The sequence below is a fragment of the Xenopus tropicalis genome, chromosome 5 (assembly GCF_000004195.4).
Source record: "Xenopus tropicalis strain Nigerian chromosome 5, UCB_Xtro_10.0, whole genome shotgun sequence".
Taxonomy (NCBI): domain Eukaryota; kingdom Metazoa; phylum Chordata; class Amphibia; order Anura; family Pipidae; genus Xenopus; species Xenopus tropicalis.
Window position 1 is genome coordinate 86,142,798 of NC_030681.2, and position 17,470 is coordinate 86,160,267.

At 40.0% G+C, this 17,470-nt stretch overlaps 1 protein-coding gene across 2 annotated transcripts; it reads left to right on the top strand.

Moving 5' to 3' along the window:
• Positions 1–12,411: 12,411 nt before the first annotated feature.
• On the top strand, positions 12,412–16,855 carry LOC108645796. 2 transcript variants are annotated; one of them, XM_031902450.1, is made up of 3 exons: positions 12,412–12,499; positions 13,343–13,468; positions 13,810–16,855. In XM_031902450.1, the coding sequence occupies exons 2-3, from the start codon at positions 13,459–13,461 to the stop codon at positions 16,755–16,757; spliced, it is 2,958 nt and encodes a 985-aa protein (XP_031758310.1). In that variant the 5' UTR covers positions 12,412–12,499; positions 13,343–13,458; the 3' UTR covers positions 16,758–16,855. The 2 variants fall into 2 exon arrangements, with proteins under 2 accessions (XP_031758310.1, XP_031758309.1); XM_031902449.1 differs by lacking the exon at positions 12,412–12,499 and having other exon boundaries at positions 13,054–13,468.
• Positions 16,856–17,470: the final 615 nt, after the last annotated feature.

Here is a 17,470-nt window from a genome sequence, read left to right on the forward strand (position 1 = left end):
CCTAAATTACACAAAAGTGTTACTTTTCCCCCAGGGAGGCCAATAGTCTCCAGTATAGGTAGTCTCACAGAAGGTCTCAGTGCTTATGTAGACTATTATCTTAAGGATATTGTAAAATGTACACCTGCATACATACGAGATAGTCAGGATGCTTCACTTAAAATTTCTGCTATACAATGGAAAGATAGCTATATCTGGGTCACTTTGGATGTACAAGCGCTATATTCTCGTATAAATCATGTTGATGGGCTTAAGGCAGTCAACATGTATTTGAATAGGTATTTGAGATCAGGTGAACAGATAGCATTTTTGTTGAATGCAGTCGAGTTTATTCTCTCCCACAACGTCATTACCTTTGATGGCAGGTATTATAGGCAATTGGTAGGAACTGCAATGGGGGCCAAATTTGCGCCCTCATATGCTGGATTGTTCATGGCAATGTGGGAGGAGGAGTACATTTACGGGGCCGATAATCCATACCATGATGACATTATCGGGTGGTTTCGCTACATAGATGATGTCATCATGGTATGGGATGGGAAGGTGGAAGAATTGTTAGGCTTTCTACATTATGTGAACAGTAATATATATGATATCAATTTCACTTTGGAATATGATATGCAAACAATTAATTTTTTGGATTTGACCTTCTATTTAGAAAAGGGACTTATTAATACGAAACTTTTTAGGAAACCAGTGGCAGGTAATACCATCCTAAGAAGAGATTCGTTTCACCCAGAGCACACAGTAAAGTCGATACCATATGCACAATTGGTGAGACTTTACAGGAACTGCTCCAGCTATGATGTGTTTAAAGTACAGGCAAGGCATGAATGTGAGAGGCTTGGTGAAAGAGGATATAAAAAATGCGATTTGCAAATGGCACTACAAAGAGTAGAAGAACTGAGAAATAATGATAATAGTAAGAGCTATAAAGGTAAAAGAATAAATACTGCTAAGGCTGAAAAGAGAGAAGAAATCAGATGTATTTTAGACTTTGGTGTTCAATACAAAAAGATTGGAAAAGCAATTAAAAGTAATTGGAATATCTTGCAAGCTGATCCAATATTGAAAAAGACAAATATTAAACCGGGGGTAGTGAGTAGAAAAGCTACATCACTAGCAGGAATTGTAGCCCCTAATAAATTAAAGTCGAAAGAAAAAGTGACTAAAGGGACATCATGGTTAGGCGATCTAAAAGGCTTTTTTCCTTGTAAGCATTGCAAATCATGTAAACATAGTAGCAATAAAAAAACTTTTTTCAGTAAAAGTAATGATAAAGAGTATAAAATCAATACCTATATTTCATGCCAAACACAATATGTTATTTATGGTTTACAATGTGAATGTGGTTCCCTCTATATAGGACGAACTATAAGACAGCTGAGAACAAGATTAGGAGAACATCTGAGAGGTTTAAAAAATAAAGATAGTGATAACCCTTTATGTAAACATTTTGACTATGTGCACAACGGTAAACAAATGGATTTAATATGTTTGGTATAGATAAAATAGATGAAAAAAGTGAAGGGAACTTGGTAACCAAACTTCTACGATTGGAATCTAAATGGATATTTATGCTGGACACTGTGATACCAAAAGGAATGAATACAAAATTTGAATTGAAACCTTTCCTTGTATCACCCTGGAAATAAAGTAATAAGGAAATGTTATTATGTTGAACCGAACACAAATATGAAAATATGAATATATTGTAAAAAATAGGTTAAATCGTTCAAAATTTCTAATTGTCACTCATAAGTGTAATGCAATGGGCAGTTGTATATTTATTACATTTATAATATTTATTGGTAGTATTATTAATTTTGTTAGGTATTTGGTTTGCACTTGTGATGTTTATGCGTCTTGGAGGTTTCTAGGCCTGTATGTATAACATATAAATTAAACTTTATTAGTAACAACAAATGAAGTATGAGGTTAAAATGGGGTTATAATGGCTACTATAGTTATGGTAGGAAATCTCCAGGATGCAATGACAACATTAGTGTTTTATAATAATTTTTATAATAATATTTATCAAATTAATTCTATGCACAATTATGCACTTTAATATGTAGTTATCTATGAAGATGTCTGCATCTATATATGTTTAGATGTAGATTTATTTTTGTAATTATGTTATCACTTAATTGGTTTTGTTTTTTGTTTTGTGGTTTTTGTAAATTTTGGATTATTTGGTGTGATTCTAAAACAATTATATGATATGTGCTATATGCAGGGTTATCTGAAAACCCATAGCTATGTATGTTTAATAAGATTTTCCGATATACTAAAAGCTTGATAGAGGGTTAGTTAAGTAACCCTGTACACTGTTTATCAAAACACTAAGGGTATATAAGGGAAGTGACACAAGTAAACCACACCTCCTCTGATGAAGCGCCACATGGTGCGAAACGCGTTAGGAGATTAGGATGCACCTGGTCATGTTTTGGTATAGTATGCTTTTGTTATGAGTTATGTTTATGTTTATATTTATTTGAGCCAATAAATGTTGTTGTTTTTATTCCACTGAAAACTTTTGCAATTTATTCTTATATTTGATTCAGGACTTATCAGTGGGATATTACTGATAGATTCCCTTTCTGAAACCTATTTATTATTTAAAGTACATACTGCAAATGGCTGTGTGTCATACTTATATTTTAAAGGGAACTGGACATCTATAATGGTTTATCAATATACAAAAAATGTCATTGAATTTTTAATATTCTCATGTAAGTATAAAGCATCCAAGATTAGTAAACAGAAAATAAATTATCATGCTTAAATCTCTCTCTCTATATACATCTATAAATCTTCAGCCTCTTTCTATATAGATATATCCATAATTGGATTGGAAAGTATTTACTTCCCATAAAAATCCAGCTGAGAGAGAGACAAAGCTCACTAGGCCAAATGATCTACATCTATTAATTCTCTTTCCTGCACAGGGTTACTGGTCAGTCTGCAGTCTCAGCTCATTTGGTCACAAGTTATTGTCATTTGTTTTTCAGTCATATGGATTTTATTGATTTTTATATATGAAAAAATAAGGCAACAATAAGAAGTCAAATAAAATAAGCAATACAAAAAGTTTGTGTCTTACAGTTTGAATCTGGTCATTTTTACATTGTTGTAGAACTAAAAAAAAGGGGGGGGGAGAAATTAGGTGGGGTAAAAAGAGGCGGAGGGAGGGGAGGGGCATCCCTCTAGTAAGTTAAGATATCGATTGTTTGTATAAATCCAATTCGTTAAAGGAGAGCCAGTGAAACCATATTATGCTGTAAGTGTTAGAATGTTCCGGAGAAGTGAGGGTTAGTCTAGCAAACTTATTGTATGTATATCTTCTATTTTCTTGTACCAATCTTGCAGGGTTGTGGTTTATTTCCATCTCTTTGTTATTAATATTTTCGCTGCATTCAACAGGTGTACTTCAAGTGATTTTTTGAAAGTTGACAGTGGTTTTTCCATATGAAATAACAAAACATATTCAGGAGCATTCTGTACTTCAAGATATTTAATATGGTGTATTGCTTTTCTAACACTTTCCCAGAAGGGTTGAACATGTCCAAAATATGTGTAGCAATGTGCCTTTTTTTTTTTTTACATCTCCAGTATCACTAGTATGTTTACAGATAAGTTTTAATTTAGAGGGGTATAATACCATCTTGTATGTCCTTTGTTTTTGTTATGTTTTTGGCACTTCTGAGTCTAAGGTACCAGAAACCATAACCTCCACCACCTGCTGCTGTGCTTTCTACACTAGAACTGACATTCCATCAGAAAAGTATAAATTCAGCTCTAAAGCATTTTTTGTGACCCCTGTTAAAGTTGCAATTATACCTTACCTTGCCTTATCACAGAAATGTGGTATTGAAAAACAGTTTTAGTACTAGTCTAAAGTGAGAAAACTCGCATATATTTTACAGTGTAATTTCAAACAACATTGATACACTTACCACTCTGCACAGGAAATTCTTCAAAGGAGAATCCCCAATGATAAATGCAGGGTGGTTCTTTCTTGTCCAATTGTATCTGCTTTCTGTACCCATGGATATTTTTAGCAAATGCTCTAGTAAGGCCAATTGCACAAAAGGCTTTTTCTCCACTTGCGTAGAGAAGGATGATGTGCTCCGTGTTCTGACAGGCACGGCCTTTACCCATCAGCGTACACATGGGGCAGATTTTGGTATGACAATGCAGAATTGTCAAACAGGGCTGATAGGCCTTTTCTCCACCTGTGTATCTATGCAGGCATAGCAAAAGCCAAGCGTTCCATTGGCCTAATTCTAGTATTTGGCTAAAAATGTTAGAAAAAAAATAAAATACAATGCAATGATGTCTTCCATATGTAAGACCAATGTCAAACATGGTGTTTTCTCTGCCAGCGTACACAGGCTGATGCCTAGCTTGTCTGTGCTGCTGGGTGGGCAGCAGCAGGATGGAAAACTGATTATCAGGTCAAGGAAACAAAATCGGCACTACTGGAGATAATGTGGGATTGCAATGACATATGGGAAGATTTATCGCTACCGTGGGCAACAAACCTCCCCAAAAATATATTGCCCTTTGCTAACATTGGAATCGCTGTGAGTAATGTAATTTACTTGTGGTGATTCCAATATTAGAAAAGGGCAAGGCATTTTTGGGGAGATCTATTGTTTGCAGCAGCGATGTTTTTAATGCTAAGGGGCACATTTACTAACCCACGAACGGGCCGAATGCGTCCGATTGCGTTTTTTTCGTAACGATCGGTATTTTGCGATTTTTTTCGGAAAATTGTCGCGACTTTTTCGTTGCCATTCCGAATGTTGCGCAAAATCTGGCGATTTTTTCGTCGCGCCTTTTTCGTAGCCATTCGAAAGTTGCGCAAAATGTTGCGATTTTTTCGTAGCGTTAAAACTTGTGCGAAAAATTTGCAGCTTTCGCGCCGAGTACGAAAGATTCGGATTCATTCAAGCTTCAGTATGGTGACTTTTCTTGGGCCAGGTTGGAGCTGCAGGGTGCCATTGAGTCCTATGGAAGGCTTCCAAAATCATGCTAAGTCTGAAAGTTTCGCCCGCCGCTTACGAGGGCTCAATACGAAAAAGTCGCGACAAGATACGAGCGAATCGTAATTGCTACGAAAAACTCTTGTTTTTTCGCGCAAGTCGTAATGGCTACGAAAAACTCGCGTTTTTTCGCGCAAATCGCATTGGTAACGAAAAAGTCGCGATAATTTCCGAAAAGTCGTAAAGGCGCCGAAAAAATAGCAAAAAATACGAAAAAGTCGCAAAATGTTCGTTTTCCAATCGGAATTTTTCCAATTCGGTTGGAATTTGTGTCTTAGTAAATCAGCCCCTAAGTGTCACTTGTAGTGCTGAGCTAATCTGTCCCATTTTGTTTCGCCGAAAAATTCACAAATCTCTCAAAAGATTCGCGAAACGGCGAAAATGTCGCGCATCAAAAAAATTTGTCACCCAGGACTATTCTTTTGACGCACGACTATTTATTTTAATGCGCAACTATTTATTTTGATGCCAGCGACTATTTATTTTGTCGCAAGACTATTCTTTTGACACCCAACTATTCTTTTGCAGCCCACGACTATTTATTTTGTCGCAAGACTATTCTTTTGACACGCAACTATTCTTTTGCAGCCCACGACTATTTATTTTGTCGCAAGACTATTCTTTTGACACGCAACTATTCTTTTGCAGCCCACGACTATTTCTTTTGTCGCAAGACTATTCTTTTGACACGCAACTATTCTTTTGCAGCCCACGACTATTTATTTTGACGGGCAACTATTCTTTTGACACGCAACTATTCTTTTGCAGCCCACGACTATTTATTTTGACGGGCGACTATTCTTTTGACACGGGCGACAGTTTTTGGACGCGCAGCAAATTTTTCCACTGCAAATTTTTTCATCCATTTCGTGAAACAATCCGCCAATGGCGAAACGCGAAAATTCACCGGAAATGCATGCCTGGCAAAACATTTTGCCCATCACTGGGCTAGTTAAGGCTAGTTTCACACAATCTTGTGCTTGGAAGAAATATTTTTGGAGGAAAATGTTTAGGTTCCATTTCCTTATGAATAGAAGATTTCTCCTGAAAGCACTGGCACATGAGGTGATTTTAAACTAAATTCTCCTTTCTCCATTTTATTTTGGCAAAGCCTAAACCTGACCTTTCTCCAGTTTATTTTGGCAAAGTTTTTGTGGTTCTCGAATAAATGTACTTGATAATTAAAACATTAATTAAATAAATTATTAGTTCTAAACTAAACAAATTATTTGGGAGCTTTGGCAAGGACATTTTTTATGCAATTTGAATGCTATGCCAAAACTGACAAAATAACCACCATCTACAATCACCACTTAGTTCATTACCTCCAAATATCTGACTCTGAACTGAAACTCAGCTGTTTTGGACTATTAAATTATTCTGGCATATCCTAGGTTGATATACAGATTATCCATTTCTTTAAGTAATTATACTGGTATATTTTGGTTAATTATGCAAATGATCAGTTTTCCATAGCATCTATGCTTGTATGTCTGTTGTTAAAATGCACGTTACCTATTTTATTTAGTGATTAAACTGGCTTGTCTGTGGTTAATATGCTCATTATCTGTTTTCTGTAGTAATTATACTGGCACGTCTAGAGTATGTTTTAGTGAAATGGGTGTGGTATTTAGGCATGTGTTCACAAAATGCACATGGGGAAAAAAATTTCTCAGCATATTTTCAGGATTTTTACTCACTCCTAAAGCCCCCTAATTATCTAAGTTGTGAGTGTGGACTTTACCAATAAATTGATTTCCTAAAAACTTGTACTTGTATACAGACTTAGGGGAACATTTACTAAGACACGAATCTGAACCGAATTGGAAAAATTCCGACTTGAAAACGAACATTTTGCGACTTTTTCGCATTTTTTGCGTTTTTTTTCGGCGTCTTTGCGACTTTTTGGAAATTGTCGCGACTTTTTCGTTACCAATATGATTTGCGCGAAAAAACGCGAGTTTTTCGTAGCCATTCCGAAAGTTGCGCAAAATCGCCCGATTTTTTCGTAGCGTTAAAACTTGCGCGAAAAGTTGCGCCTTTTTCGGAGCGTTAAAACTTAAAAGGTGCAACGTTTCGCGCAAGTTTTAACGCTACGAAAAAAGCGCAACTTTTTGCGCAAGTTTTAACGCTATGAAAAATCGCCAGATTTTGCGCAACTTTCGGAATGGCTACGAAAAACTCGCGTTTTTTCGCACAAATCGTATTAGTAACGAAAAAGTTGCGACGTTTTTCCGAAAAAATCGCAACATACCGATCATTATGAAAAAAACGCAATCGGACGCATTCAGCCCGTTCGTAGCTTAGTAAATGTGCCCCTAAGTCTAGAAAAAAAGGTTGTTTTTGCTTGATAACTTAGCACCCCATGGAATTTTTTTTGCGAATGCCTATGGGTGGGACCTCATAGACACATGCATTTTAAGCATCTTGTGTTGTTATTGTCCTGTTTGTCATATTTTATGATATATAGAGTAAGATCATTTTTTACTACGGGGAACCACATTCACATTGGCTCTTCCCAGGCATAACACCCGGCGTGAATGGTGTGTGAATGACCAGTAACACGGTTGAAGCCTTGACGTGGCGTTACTGCTCACATGTAGAAACATGTGCTAATTCAACCAGACTGTGAGTGAAGTATTGTTTCATTGACACAATTTGTTTTACTTGTTCACATTGTTGAGGATTGGACTTATTTAGGTCCAAATTGTCTTTGCGATTTTGTGAGTGAATAAGCTGTCTGATAGTTTGCATGCATGGTTCTGAATTATTTGGCTGTATCTGTAAGCTTTATGAGAAAGGTCTATGTAAATACAGCCATAAGCACACAGAAACGCTGCACTGAGTCATCATTTAAAAGAAACACAGGATTTCTCGTCTCCTTCCTTGTCTCCTGAATTCCTGTGCCAGAGTCTGCACAGCGCTCTCCTCTTCCCCCCCTTAGGAATATATGATCTGTACAGGGGTCTTGGTCTTGGTGCAGGAGCGTGGCATTATGGGAATTTTGTTTACAGAGCTCACTGTTTTTGGTGTCACCGTTTTAGGAGAAATATGGGGAGTATTGGGGGGCACTATTGAGAGAACTGAAGGTATGCCTGCAGCTTGAGATTAACACTTTATTAGCCTTTCCTTCTCCATTAAGCTAGTTGTTTTGGATGCATACTTAGCCTGAGGGACATTGGGAGTGATTTTCATGTCTCTACCCACAATTCCTTATCTGAGGGTTAAAACCTCTTATTTTTGGCTTGAAAGCAGTGCTATGGTACAGTAAATTTCCAGGCCCGATCTGTGGAGGGTCTGCTATAAGAAGCCATAGACAGTCACTATTTATTGGGCTGGTGGGGGGCTGTTGTGGGCCACAAACTATTTTGAATCTCAGTTCAGGAGTGTAAATACCTTCTATTTTCATAATGTTTTACACTGCAACTTAGGCGGAGGGTGATTTTTTGTTTGATGGGCCATATGTAGACTGACCTACAGCTAATGTGAGACTTAGTGGATTCGCTGCTGGTGTAAAAAATTAACCTCCAAACTTCCTCTTGCTGTTCCCACTGATTTCCAGAGATTCTGTGCAAAAGTGCGGGTGGGAGGGCTTTTTTTACCCTAAAATGCTTAGGATGTAAAAGTATTCATACAGGCACTTCTGTGAGGGGATCTGCAAACATTTGTGTTTGTGATCAGTTAGCTTAAAGGGGTTGTTCACCTTTAGATTAACTTTTAATATAATGGTGACATTGATATTCTGAGACAATTTGCAATTAGTCCTCTTTTATTTTAATGGTTTTTCAGTTATTTAGCTTTTTGTTCAGCAGCTCTCCATTTGATATTTAAGCAGCTATCTGGTTGTTAGGGTCTTATTTACCCTAGCAACCAGGTAGTGGTTTAAACAAGAGATGAGAATATGAATAGTTAAGGGGCCTGCATGGAAAAATAAGTAATAATTACAATAATAATAAAATTTTAGCCACGCAGAGCAAGAATTTTTGGCTACTGGGGTCGGTGACCCCCATTTGAAAGCTGGAAAGAGGGAGAATGATTCAAGAACTATAGAAAAAAATTTAATTAGCAAGACCAATTGCAAAGTTGCTAGGAATAGGCCATTCTATAACATACTAAAAGTTAACTTAAAAGTGAACCACCCCTTTAGATGTGTTTAAGTTAGCTTTCTAGAGAGAGAGGCAGTGGGTACTGACATCCCAGACACATTATATACAGTGAAATGCAGTGTGTATTTACAAAACAGCACATTATATGCATTGAGATGCAGTGGGTGCAGATGGCAGATATTCCAGCCCTGGCACTATAACACTGGCACTGATACACAACATTAGCCCCACTGTAACTAACTAGAAATGAACAAAACAATGAAAAAAGTAAAAAAAAAAATAGTAAACGCAAAACACAACAACAACAAATATAAAAGCACAATTAGCTTTTTCAAGGGGAAAGAGTTAACTTACCATGCATCTGTTAGGATAGGTGACAGGCATATTATAAATGTCAGGTCAGGCAAAAAACAATTTAATTTCAGCTAGTGATTCAGCCTTTAGAACTGTATAGTACCTGTGTATAGTACCTGTGTGTAGCGCCTGTGCATACTGTCTCTGTATAGTACCTGTGTATAGTGCCTGTGTATAGTGCCTGTGTATAGTACCTGTGTATAGTGCCTGTGTATAGCGCCTGTGTATAGTACCTGTGTATAGTACCTGTGTATAGTACCTGTGTATAGTACCTGTGTATAGCGCCTGTGTATAGTACCTGTGTATAGTACCTGTGTATAGGGCCTGTGCATACTGTCTCTGTATAGTACCTGTGTATAGCGCCTGTGTATAGTACCTGTGTATAGCGCCTGTGTATAGTACCTGTGTATAGTACCTGTGTATAGCATCTGTGCATACTGTCTCTGTATAGTGCCTGTGTATAGTGCATGTGTATAGTACCTGTGTATAGTGCCTGTGTATAGTGCCTGTGTATAGTACCTGTGTATAGCACCTGTGTATACTGTCTCTGTATAGTACCTGTGTATAGTACCTGTGTATAGTACCTGTGTATAGCGCCTGTGTATAGTGTCTCTGTATAGTACCTGTGTTATGCCTCCAGCACTGTTTTATTGTTTTATTGCACCACCTTGTGGTTTCTTGAGGTATATGTTTTGATTGTTTAAAGAAATGTCCTTTTCAGCCTACCGTACTTTACCATGTGACCATGGGTAATACAGGAAAAGGTTCAGTATAGCTGCCATCTTAGCAGCATTAACAGTGCAATAGCAATCCTGCATAATCCTACCCAATCCAGCCCCGTGGAAGCATCGTTGGTAGGTATCATCCATCCCCAACCCCTAGGTTAATAATACAAACATATATCTTCCATGTTTATACCTTAATGTGGTTTATAATTGTTTATGTGCAGTCACTTCAGGGCACATCTGTTCTTACCCAGGTATCTAGGCCTTAACCCCCACTCAGATGCCTCTCATCTTTTATGTGTTTGTACATGTATAAACCATAATGTTTGTTTACTGTACTTATCATGCTGTATAGTAAATGCTGTCATATTTCTGTTTCCCCAGTTTCACACCTTCCCCTTTGTTAATAAAATGAAGCCTACCAACCTGTCTCATTGACTTGATGAAGGGAGGAGTTTAACTGTATGTCGAACTACACACTGCCCCAGGGTAATACGTAGGGAGGACAGAACAGTGAAACAACGGCTGCACAGCAGGCAGGACAAGCTAGGAGCTACACTGCAAGTGCAGGCAATCTTTAAATTCAGCCACTGCTACTAAGTCACGGTAGCCCAGAGAAGCCACAGCAGCTACAGCAGGCTGAAGACTTCTCCATTATTGTATAATGTCACAGAAACGGGCACCCTCACTAACAACAAGGTCCCAAGTCTCGGGTTCCTCCCAGCGCTCATCTGTCATCAATGCGGCCGCAATTGCCCGCGCAAAGGCAGAAGCAGCCAAGGCCCGAGTCTCCTTTGCAGAAAGGGAGATGGAGGCAAAAACAGAAAAGGCACGCCTAGAAGCAGAGAATGCACGCTTAGAAGCGTCTCTAGAAAAGCTGGCCATAGAGAGGGAAGCTGCAGCAGCCATAGCTGAAGCAGAAGCTCTAGAGGCAATCGTATACCCTGACAGCGAAAGACACAGCAGGGCACCAGATCTAGAGATTGAAGGTCAAGACCCACTGCAGCGCACCTCTGAGTATGTCCAGCAGCACTCCAAACAAAACACAGATTCTCTTTCAGCACAAGAACCAGGTCAACACGCTACCCGAGAGCCAGACCAACAACGCTATACGACTCAAGAAGTCAGCAGCAAGTCACAAGTGCACCAGAGAGGTAACGCAGAGCAAAATGATCCTGCTTATGGCACCCACATCAGCTGGGTACCCAAGCCTACGGGTAACCCTACAACTACTTCCTCTGATATGTTAAGGCGGTATGTCACAAGTCAGCCTAAAGAAGAACCTCCAGACAGGTATGATTACACAACACCTTCTCACTATAACACTCATCCACCTACCTACCATGGTGCCAACCAGGCCACAATGGACTTTGCCAAGTTCTTTGCCCGGCGTGAGTTAATCACCAAAGGACTTGTAAAGTTTAACGACCGCCCAGAAGGCTTCAGAGCCTGGCGATCCTCCTTTCAAAACACGATCAGAGACTTAGACCTATCATACAGTGAGGAGATAGACCTACTTATCAAATACTTAGGCACTGAGTCTGCAGAGCATGCCAAAAGGATCAGGGTGATCAACATAAACCACCCAGAGACTGGTCTCAAAATGATCTGGCACAGACTTAATGAGTGTTATGGCTCAGCAGAGGTAGTAGAGAATGCCCTCTTCAAAAGAATTGATGATTTCCCTAAAATATCCAATAAAGGTTACCAAAAACTTAGGGAACTAAGTGACCTGTTAATGGAACTTCAGGTTGCTAAAGCCGAAGGAGACTTACCAGGACTTGCATTCCTGGACACAGCCAGAGGTGTTAACCCCATAGTGCAAAAGCTACCCTACAACTTGCAAGAACGGTGGATGGCACATGGGTCTAAATTCAAACAAACATACAATGTCACATTTCCCCCCTTCACTGTGTTTGTGGACTTTGTATACCAGCAAGCCAAGATGAGGAATGACCCCAGTTTTGATCTCACTCTGCCACATGCCACCCCTTCAGTACCTAATACTCGCAAAGCAGTAACAGTTCACAAAACTAATGTTTCCTCTTCAGGTTCTTTCCACAGGTCTGCTGACAGCTCTCAGGAGGAGACAAACAACAAAGACCCTGGTAAGCAGTGTCCCCTACACCAAAGGCCTCACCCTCTTCTGAAATGCAGAGCCTTCAGAGGAAAGTCCATAGATGACCGCAAAGCCTTCCTAAAGGAAAACCACATCTGCTACAAGTGCTGCTCATCAACATCTCACCTTGCCAAGGACTGTAAGGTCAGTGTAAAATGCACAGAATGTGACAGCACACACCACAACACAGCATTACACCCTGGGCCAGCCCCGTGGACATTACCTCACAACAAGGGTACTAGCGAGCATGGCGGGGAGGAAGGTGACACTGCTACAACTACACCAGAGGTCACTTCACAATGTACAGAAGTCTGCAAAGGAGCCATAGGTGGCAGATCCTGCTCCAAAATCTGCTTAGTCAAAGTATACCCGAAAGGCCAAAGGGATAAAGCTATTAGACTTTATGCAATCATGGACGATCAGAGTAATGGATCTCTAGCCTGTCCAGCCTTCTTTGATTTATTCAATATCAAAGGCCCAAGCATTCCTTACTCCTTAAAGACTTGTGCAGGAGTTATTGAGACAGCAGGGAGGAAGGCATCTGGCTACCAAGTAGAGTCCATAGATGGACAAATATGCTTGCCTTTGCCACCTATAACTGAGTGCAGTCGGATACCAGATAATAGGACTGAGATCCCTACACCAGATGCAGCACTGCACCATGCACACTTGAAATGTATAACGCACTTAATCCTGAACTTGACCCTAAGGCCCAGATAATGCTTCTTCTTGGAAGAGATATCCTACGGGTCCACAAAGCAAGGGACCAGATAAATGGTCCTCACAATGCACCTTATGCTCAGAAGCTAGACCTTGGATGGGTCATCATAGGTGATGTATGCCTGGGAGATGTACACAGGCCAACCAACATCAACACTCTGTATACTAACACATTAGAGAATGGCCGCCCTTCTCTTTTTCAACCATGTCCAAATCGCTTTCTGATTAAAGAGATTCAGAATAACGCTTATCTAACCAACCTCTTAGGAGAGAGCTATCCCTGCGCTAAGGATGATGATCATTTGGGTTGCAACGTGTTCCAGAGATCCAAAAATGACAATCAACTTTCCCTTTCCATAGAGGACAAAATCTTCCTGGAAATCATGGATCAAGGTATGTGTAAAGACAATGCTAACAGCTGGGTAGCCCCACTTCCTTTCAAACCACATAGACGTTCCCTTCCTAATAACAGAGAAGAGGCATTCAAAGTTTCACTTCCCTCACTCGCACATTCCAAAGGAAACCAGAGATGAGAGAACATTTCTTTACATTCATGGGAAAAATATTTGAGAATGGTCATGCAGAAACTGCTCCTAGTATTACAAGGAAAGAAGAATGCTGGTACTTGCCAATCTTTGGAGTATACCACCCAAAGAAGCCAGGTCAGATCAGAGTTGTGTTTGATTCCAGTTCCAAATATGACGGTGTTTCCCTAAATGATGTACTTTTAACAGGTCCAGACCTCAACAACAAACTCTTGGGGGTACTCATACGTTTCCGCAAAGACCCTATTGCCTTTATAGCAGACATCCAGCAAATGTTCCACAGCTTTCTTGTGAGAGAAGATCATAGGAACTTCTTGAGATTCTTCTGGTTCAGAGACAATGATCCAGCGAAAGATGTCCTAGAGTACCGCATGAAAGTGCATGTGTTTGGAAACAGCCCTTCCCCTGCAGTGGCCATATATGGGCTCAGACGGTCTGCCCAGGAAGGAGAAGTTGACTATGGCAGAGATGTCACACAATTTGTTGAGAGAGACTTTTATGTAGATGATGGTCTGAAATCATCACCCTCTGAGGAGACAGCAATCAGTCTGCTTAAGAGAACACAAGACATGCTAGCCTGTTCCAACCTCAGACTGCACAAAATAGCCTCCAACAGCATAGAGGTAATGAAAGCCTTCCCTTCCCAAGACCATGCTAATGATTTAAGAGACCTAGATTTGGGTACAGACACATTACCTGTACAACGCAGCCTTGGCCTAAACTGGGACTTGAAATCTGACACATTTACATTTCAAGTGAACAAGGATGAGAAACCCTTCACTCGCAGAGGAGTCTTATCTACAGTAAATAGTTTGTATGACCCTCTAGGATTTGCAGCTCCAGTGACTGTTCAAGGCAAAGCTCTACTACGAGAACTAACTGTGGAATCTTGTGACTGGGATTCCCCACTCCCAGCAGCAAAGGAACAAGTCTGGATAGAATGGAGAGACTCTTTAGGAGCATTGTCTAGCATTCAAATTCCAAGGCAATACACTTGTACTCCTGCTGCAGGAATAAAAGAAAGGAAGCTTTGTATATTTTCCGATGCTTCAACCGAAGCAGTAGCTGCTGTTGCCTACCTTAAGACTGTAGATTGCAAAGGACAGTGCCACATTGGATTCATTATGGGTAAAGCAAAACTAACTCCACAACCTGAGCACACTATACCCAGATTAGAGCTATGTGCAGCTGTGTTAGCAGTGGAAATGGCTGAACTCATCACTTCAGAAATTGATCTTCAACTAAGTGAGGCTGAATTCTACACAGATAGCAAGGTAGTGTTGGGCTACATCTGCAATGAGACCAGACGATTCTATGTCTATGTAAGCAACAGAATTCTGCGCATACGGAGATCAACACACCCAAAACAATGGCACTATGTACCTTCTGAGAAAAATCCAGCAGATCATGCAACAAGAGCTGTACCCGCAGCTTGTTTAAAACAAACCTCCTGGTTTACAGGGCCTTCTTTCCTGTATTCATCTGAACAGAATGACCCTGCTGATGGGTATGAACTAATTGATACAACATCTGATCCAGAGATTCGTCCACAAGTATCTACACTCTGCACTGATACTTCAAGTATGCACCTTGGGTCTCATCGCTTCAAGAGGTTCTCCACTTGGAAGTCTCTAGTCAGATCTATTACCTGTCTGCTTCATATAGTGAAGTTCTTCAAGAAGGGTTTCCCTTCAACATCCAACTGCAAAGGCTGGCACTACTGTCAAAGGGCACATACCGTTGATGAACTTGAGCAAGCCAGAAACATCAGTCTTCTAAGTGTACAGCAGGAAACATATGCTAAAGAGCTTGAGTGTATCAAAAGCAAAAAGGCTATTTCCAAAGACAGTGTGTTAAAGAAACTTGACCCATTTATTGATGAAAATGGCTTACTGAGAGTTGGTGGTCGCATCATGAAAGCTACACTTGAACAAGAAGAGAAAAACCCACTGATAATTCCCAGCAATCATCACATTGCATCTTTACTTGTTCTACATTATCACCAACAGACAAGACACCAAGGACGTCTGTTTACAGAAGGTGCCCTGCGTGCAGCAGGATTCTGGATAGTTGGAGCAAAGAAACTTGTAAGTAGTGTTATCTTCAAATGTGTCACTTGCAGGAAACTTCGTGGCATGTTTCAGACTCAGAAAATGGCTAATCTGCCAGCAGACAGACTTAGTACTGAACCTCCATTTACAAATGTTGGCCTTGATGTATTTGGCCCCTGGTCTGTGACTTCACGCCATACTAGAGGGGGTCACGCTAATAGCAAACGCTGGGCAGTAATGTTTACTTGTTTGAGTATCCGGGCAGTACACATAGAGGTTATTGAATCCATGGATACTTCCAGTTTTGTCAATGCTCTCAGGAGATTCATATCAATTCGAGGGCCAGTGAAAAACATTTACTCTGATAGAGGGACTAATTTTGTGGGAGCCTGTAAAGAGCTAAACATTCCTTCAAACATTGACAAAAATCTTGTTGAAAAATACTTGTCTGACCAAGGTTGTGCATGGACATTCAACCCTACTCATTCTTCCCACATGGGAGGTGCTTGGGAAAGGATGATAGGAATAGCACGCAGAATTCTTGATTCTATGTTCTTACAGGAAGGGTCAACAAGGCTTACTCATGAGACTCTCACTACTTTCATGGCAGAAGTAGCAGCCATTATGAATGCCAGACCTTTGACCTCTGTATCCAATGACCCTGAGGATCCCTTCATACTTACTCCATCCACCTTGCTTACTCAAAAGGTCAGTACCATCAAAGCTCCTCCTGGTGAGTTTGATACCAAAGACTTATATAAGCGCCAGTGGAGACAAGTTCAAAGTCTTGCTAATACCTTTTGGGACAAATGGAAGAAGCAGTACATCTTCACCTTACAGTCTAGGAATAAGTGGCAGTCTGACAAACAGAACATTGAACCTGGCAACATTGTTCTCATGAAAGACTCTCAGATCAAGAGAAATGAGTGGCCTCTAGGACTTATCACCAGAGTTTTCCCAAGTGAGGATGGAAAAGTCCGGAAAGTGGAGGTCAAGGTTGTAAGGCAGAATGAGACTAAACTTTTCCTTAGACCTATATCTGAACTAATCCTATTGCTTTCTTCCACAGAACTTTCAAATGGGTGATATCTTACAGTATCAGACGGGGAGTGTTATGCCTCCAGCACTGTTTTATTGTTTTATTGCACCACCTTGTGGTTTCTTGAGGTATATGTTTTGATTGTTTAAAGAAATGTCCTTTTCAGCCTACCGTACTTTACCATGTGACCATGGGTAATACAGGAAAAGGTTCAGTATAGCTGCCATCTTAGCAGCATTAACAGTGCAATAGCAATCCTGCATAATCCTACCCAATCCAGCCCCGTGGAAGCATCGTTGGTAGGTATCATCCATCCCCAACCCCTAGGTTAATAATACAAACATATATCTTCCATGTTTATACCTTAATGTGGTTTATAATTGTTTATGTGCAGTCACTTCAGGGCACATCTGTTCTTACCCAGGTATCTAGGCCTTAACCCCCACTCAGATGCCTCTCATCTTTTATGTGTTTGTACATGTATAAACCATAATGTTTGTTTACTGTACTTATCATGCTGTATAGTAAATGCTGTCATATTTCTGTTTCCCCAGTTTCACACCTTCCCCTTTGTTAATAAAATGAAGCCTACCAACCTGTCTCATTGACTTGATGAAGGGAGGAGTTTAACTGTATGTCGAACTACACACTGCCCCAGGGTAATACGTAGGGAGGACAGAACAACCTGTGTATAGTGCCTGTATATAGTTCCTGTGTATAGTACCTGTGTATAGTGTCTCTGTATAGTGTATAGCGCCTG

What these genes read in the sequence shown, in the direction of transcription:
- LOC108645796 (XM_031902449.1), top strand. Translation starts at nt 13,075, where the DNA reads ATGCTTCTTCTTGGAAGAGATATCCTACGGGTCCACAAAGCAAGGGAC. An exon ending in CCTGGAAATCATGGATCAAG is followed by an intron (nt 13,469 to 13,809) that starts GTATGTGTAAAG and finishes TACTTTTAACAG; the next exon opens with GTCCAGACCTCAACAACAAA.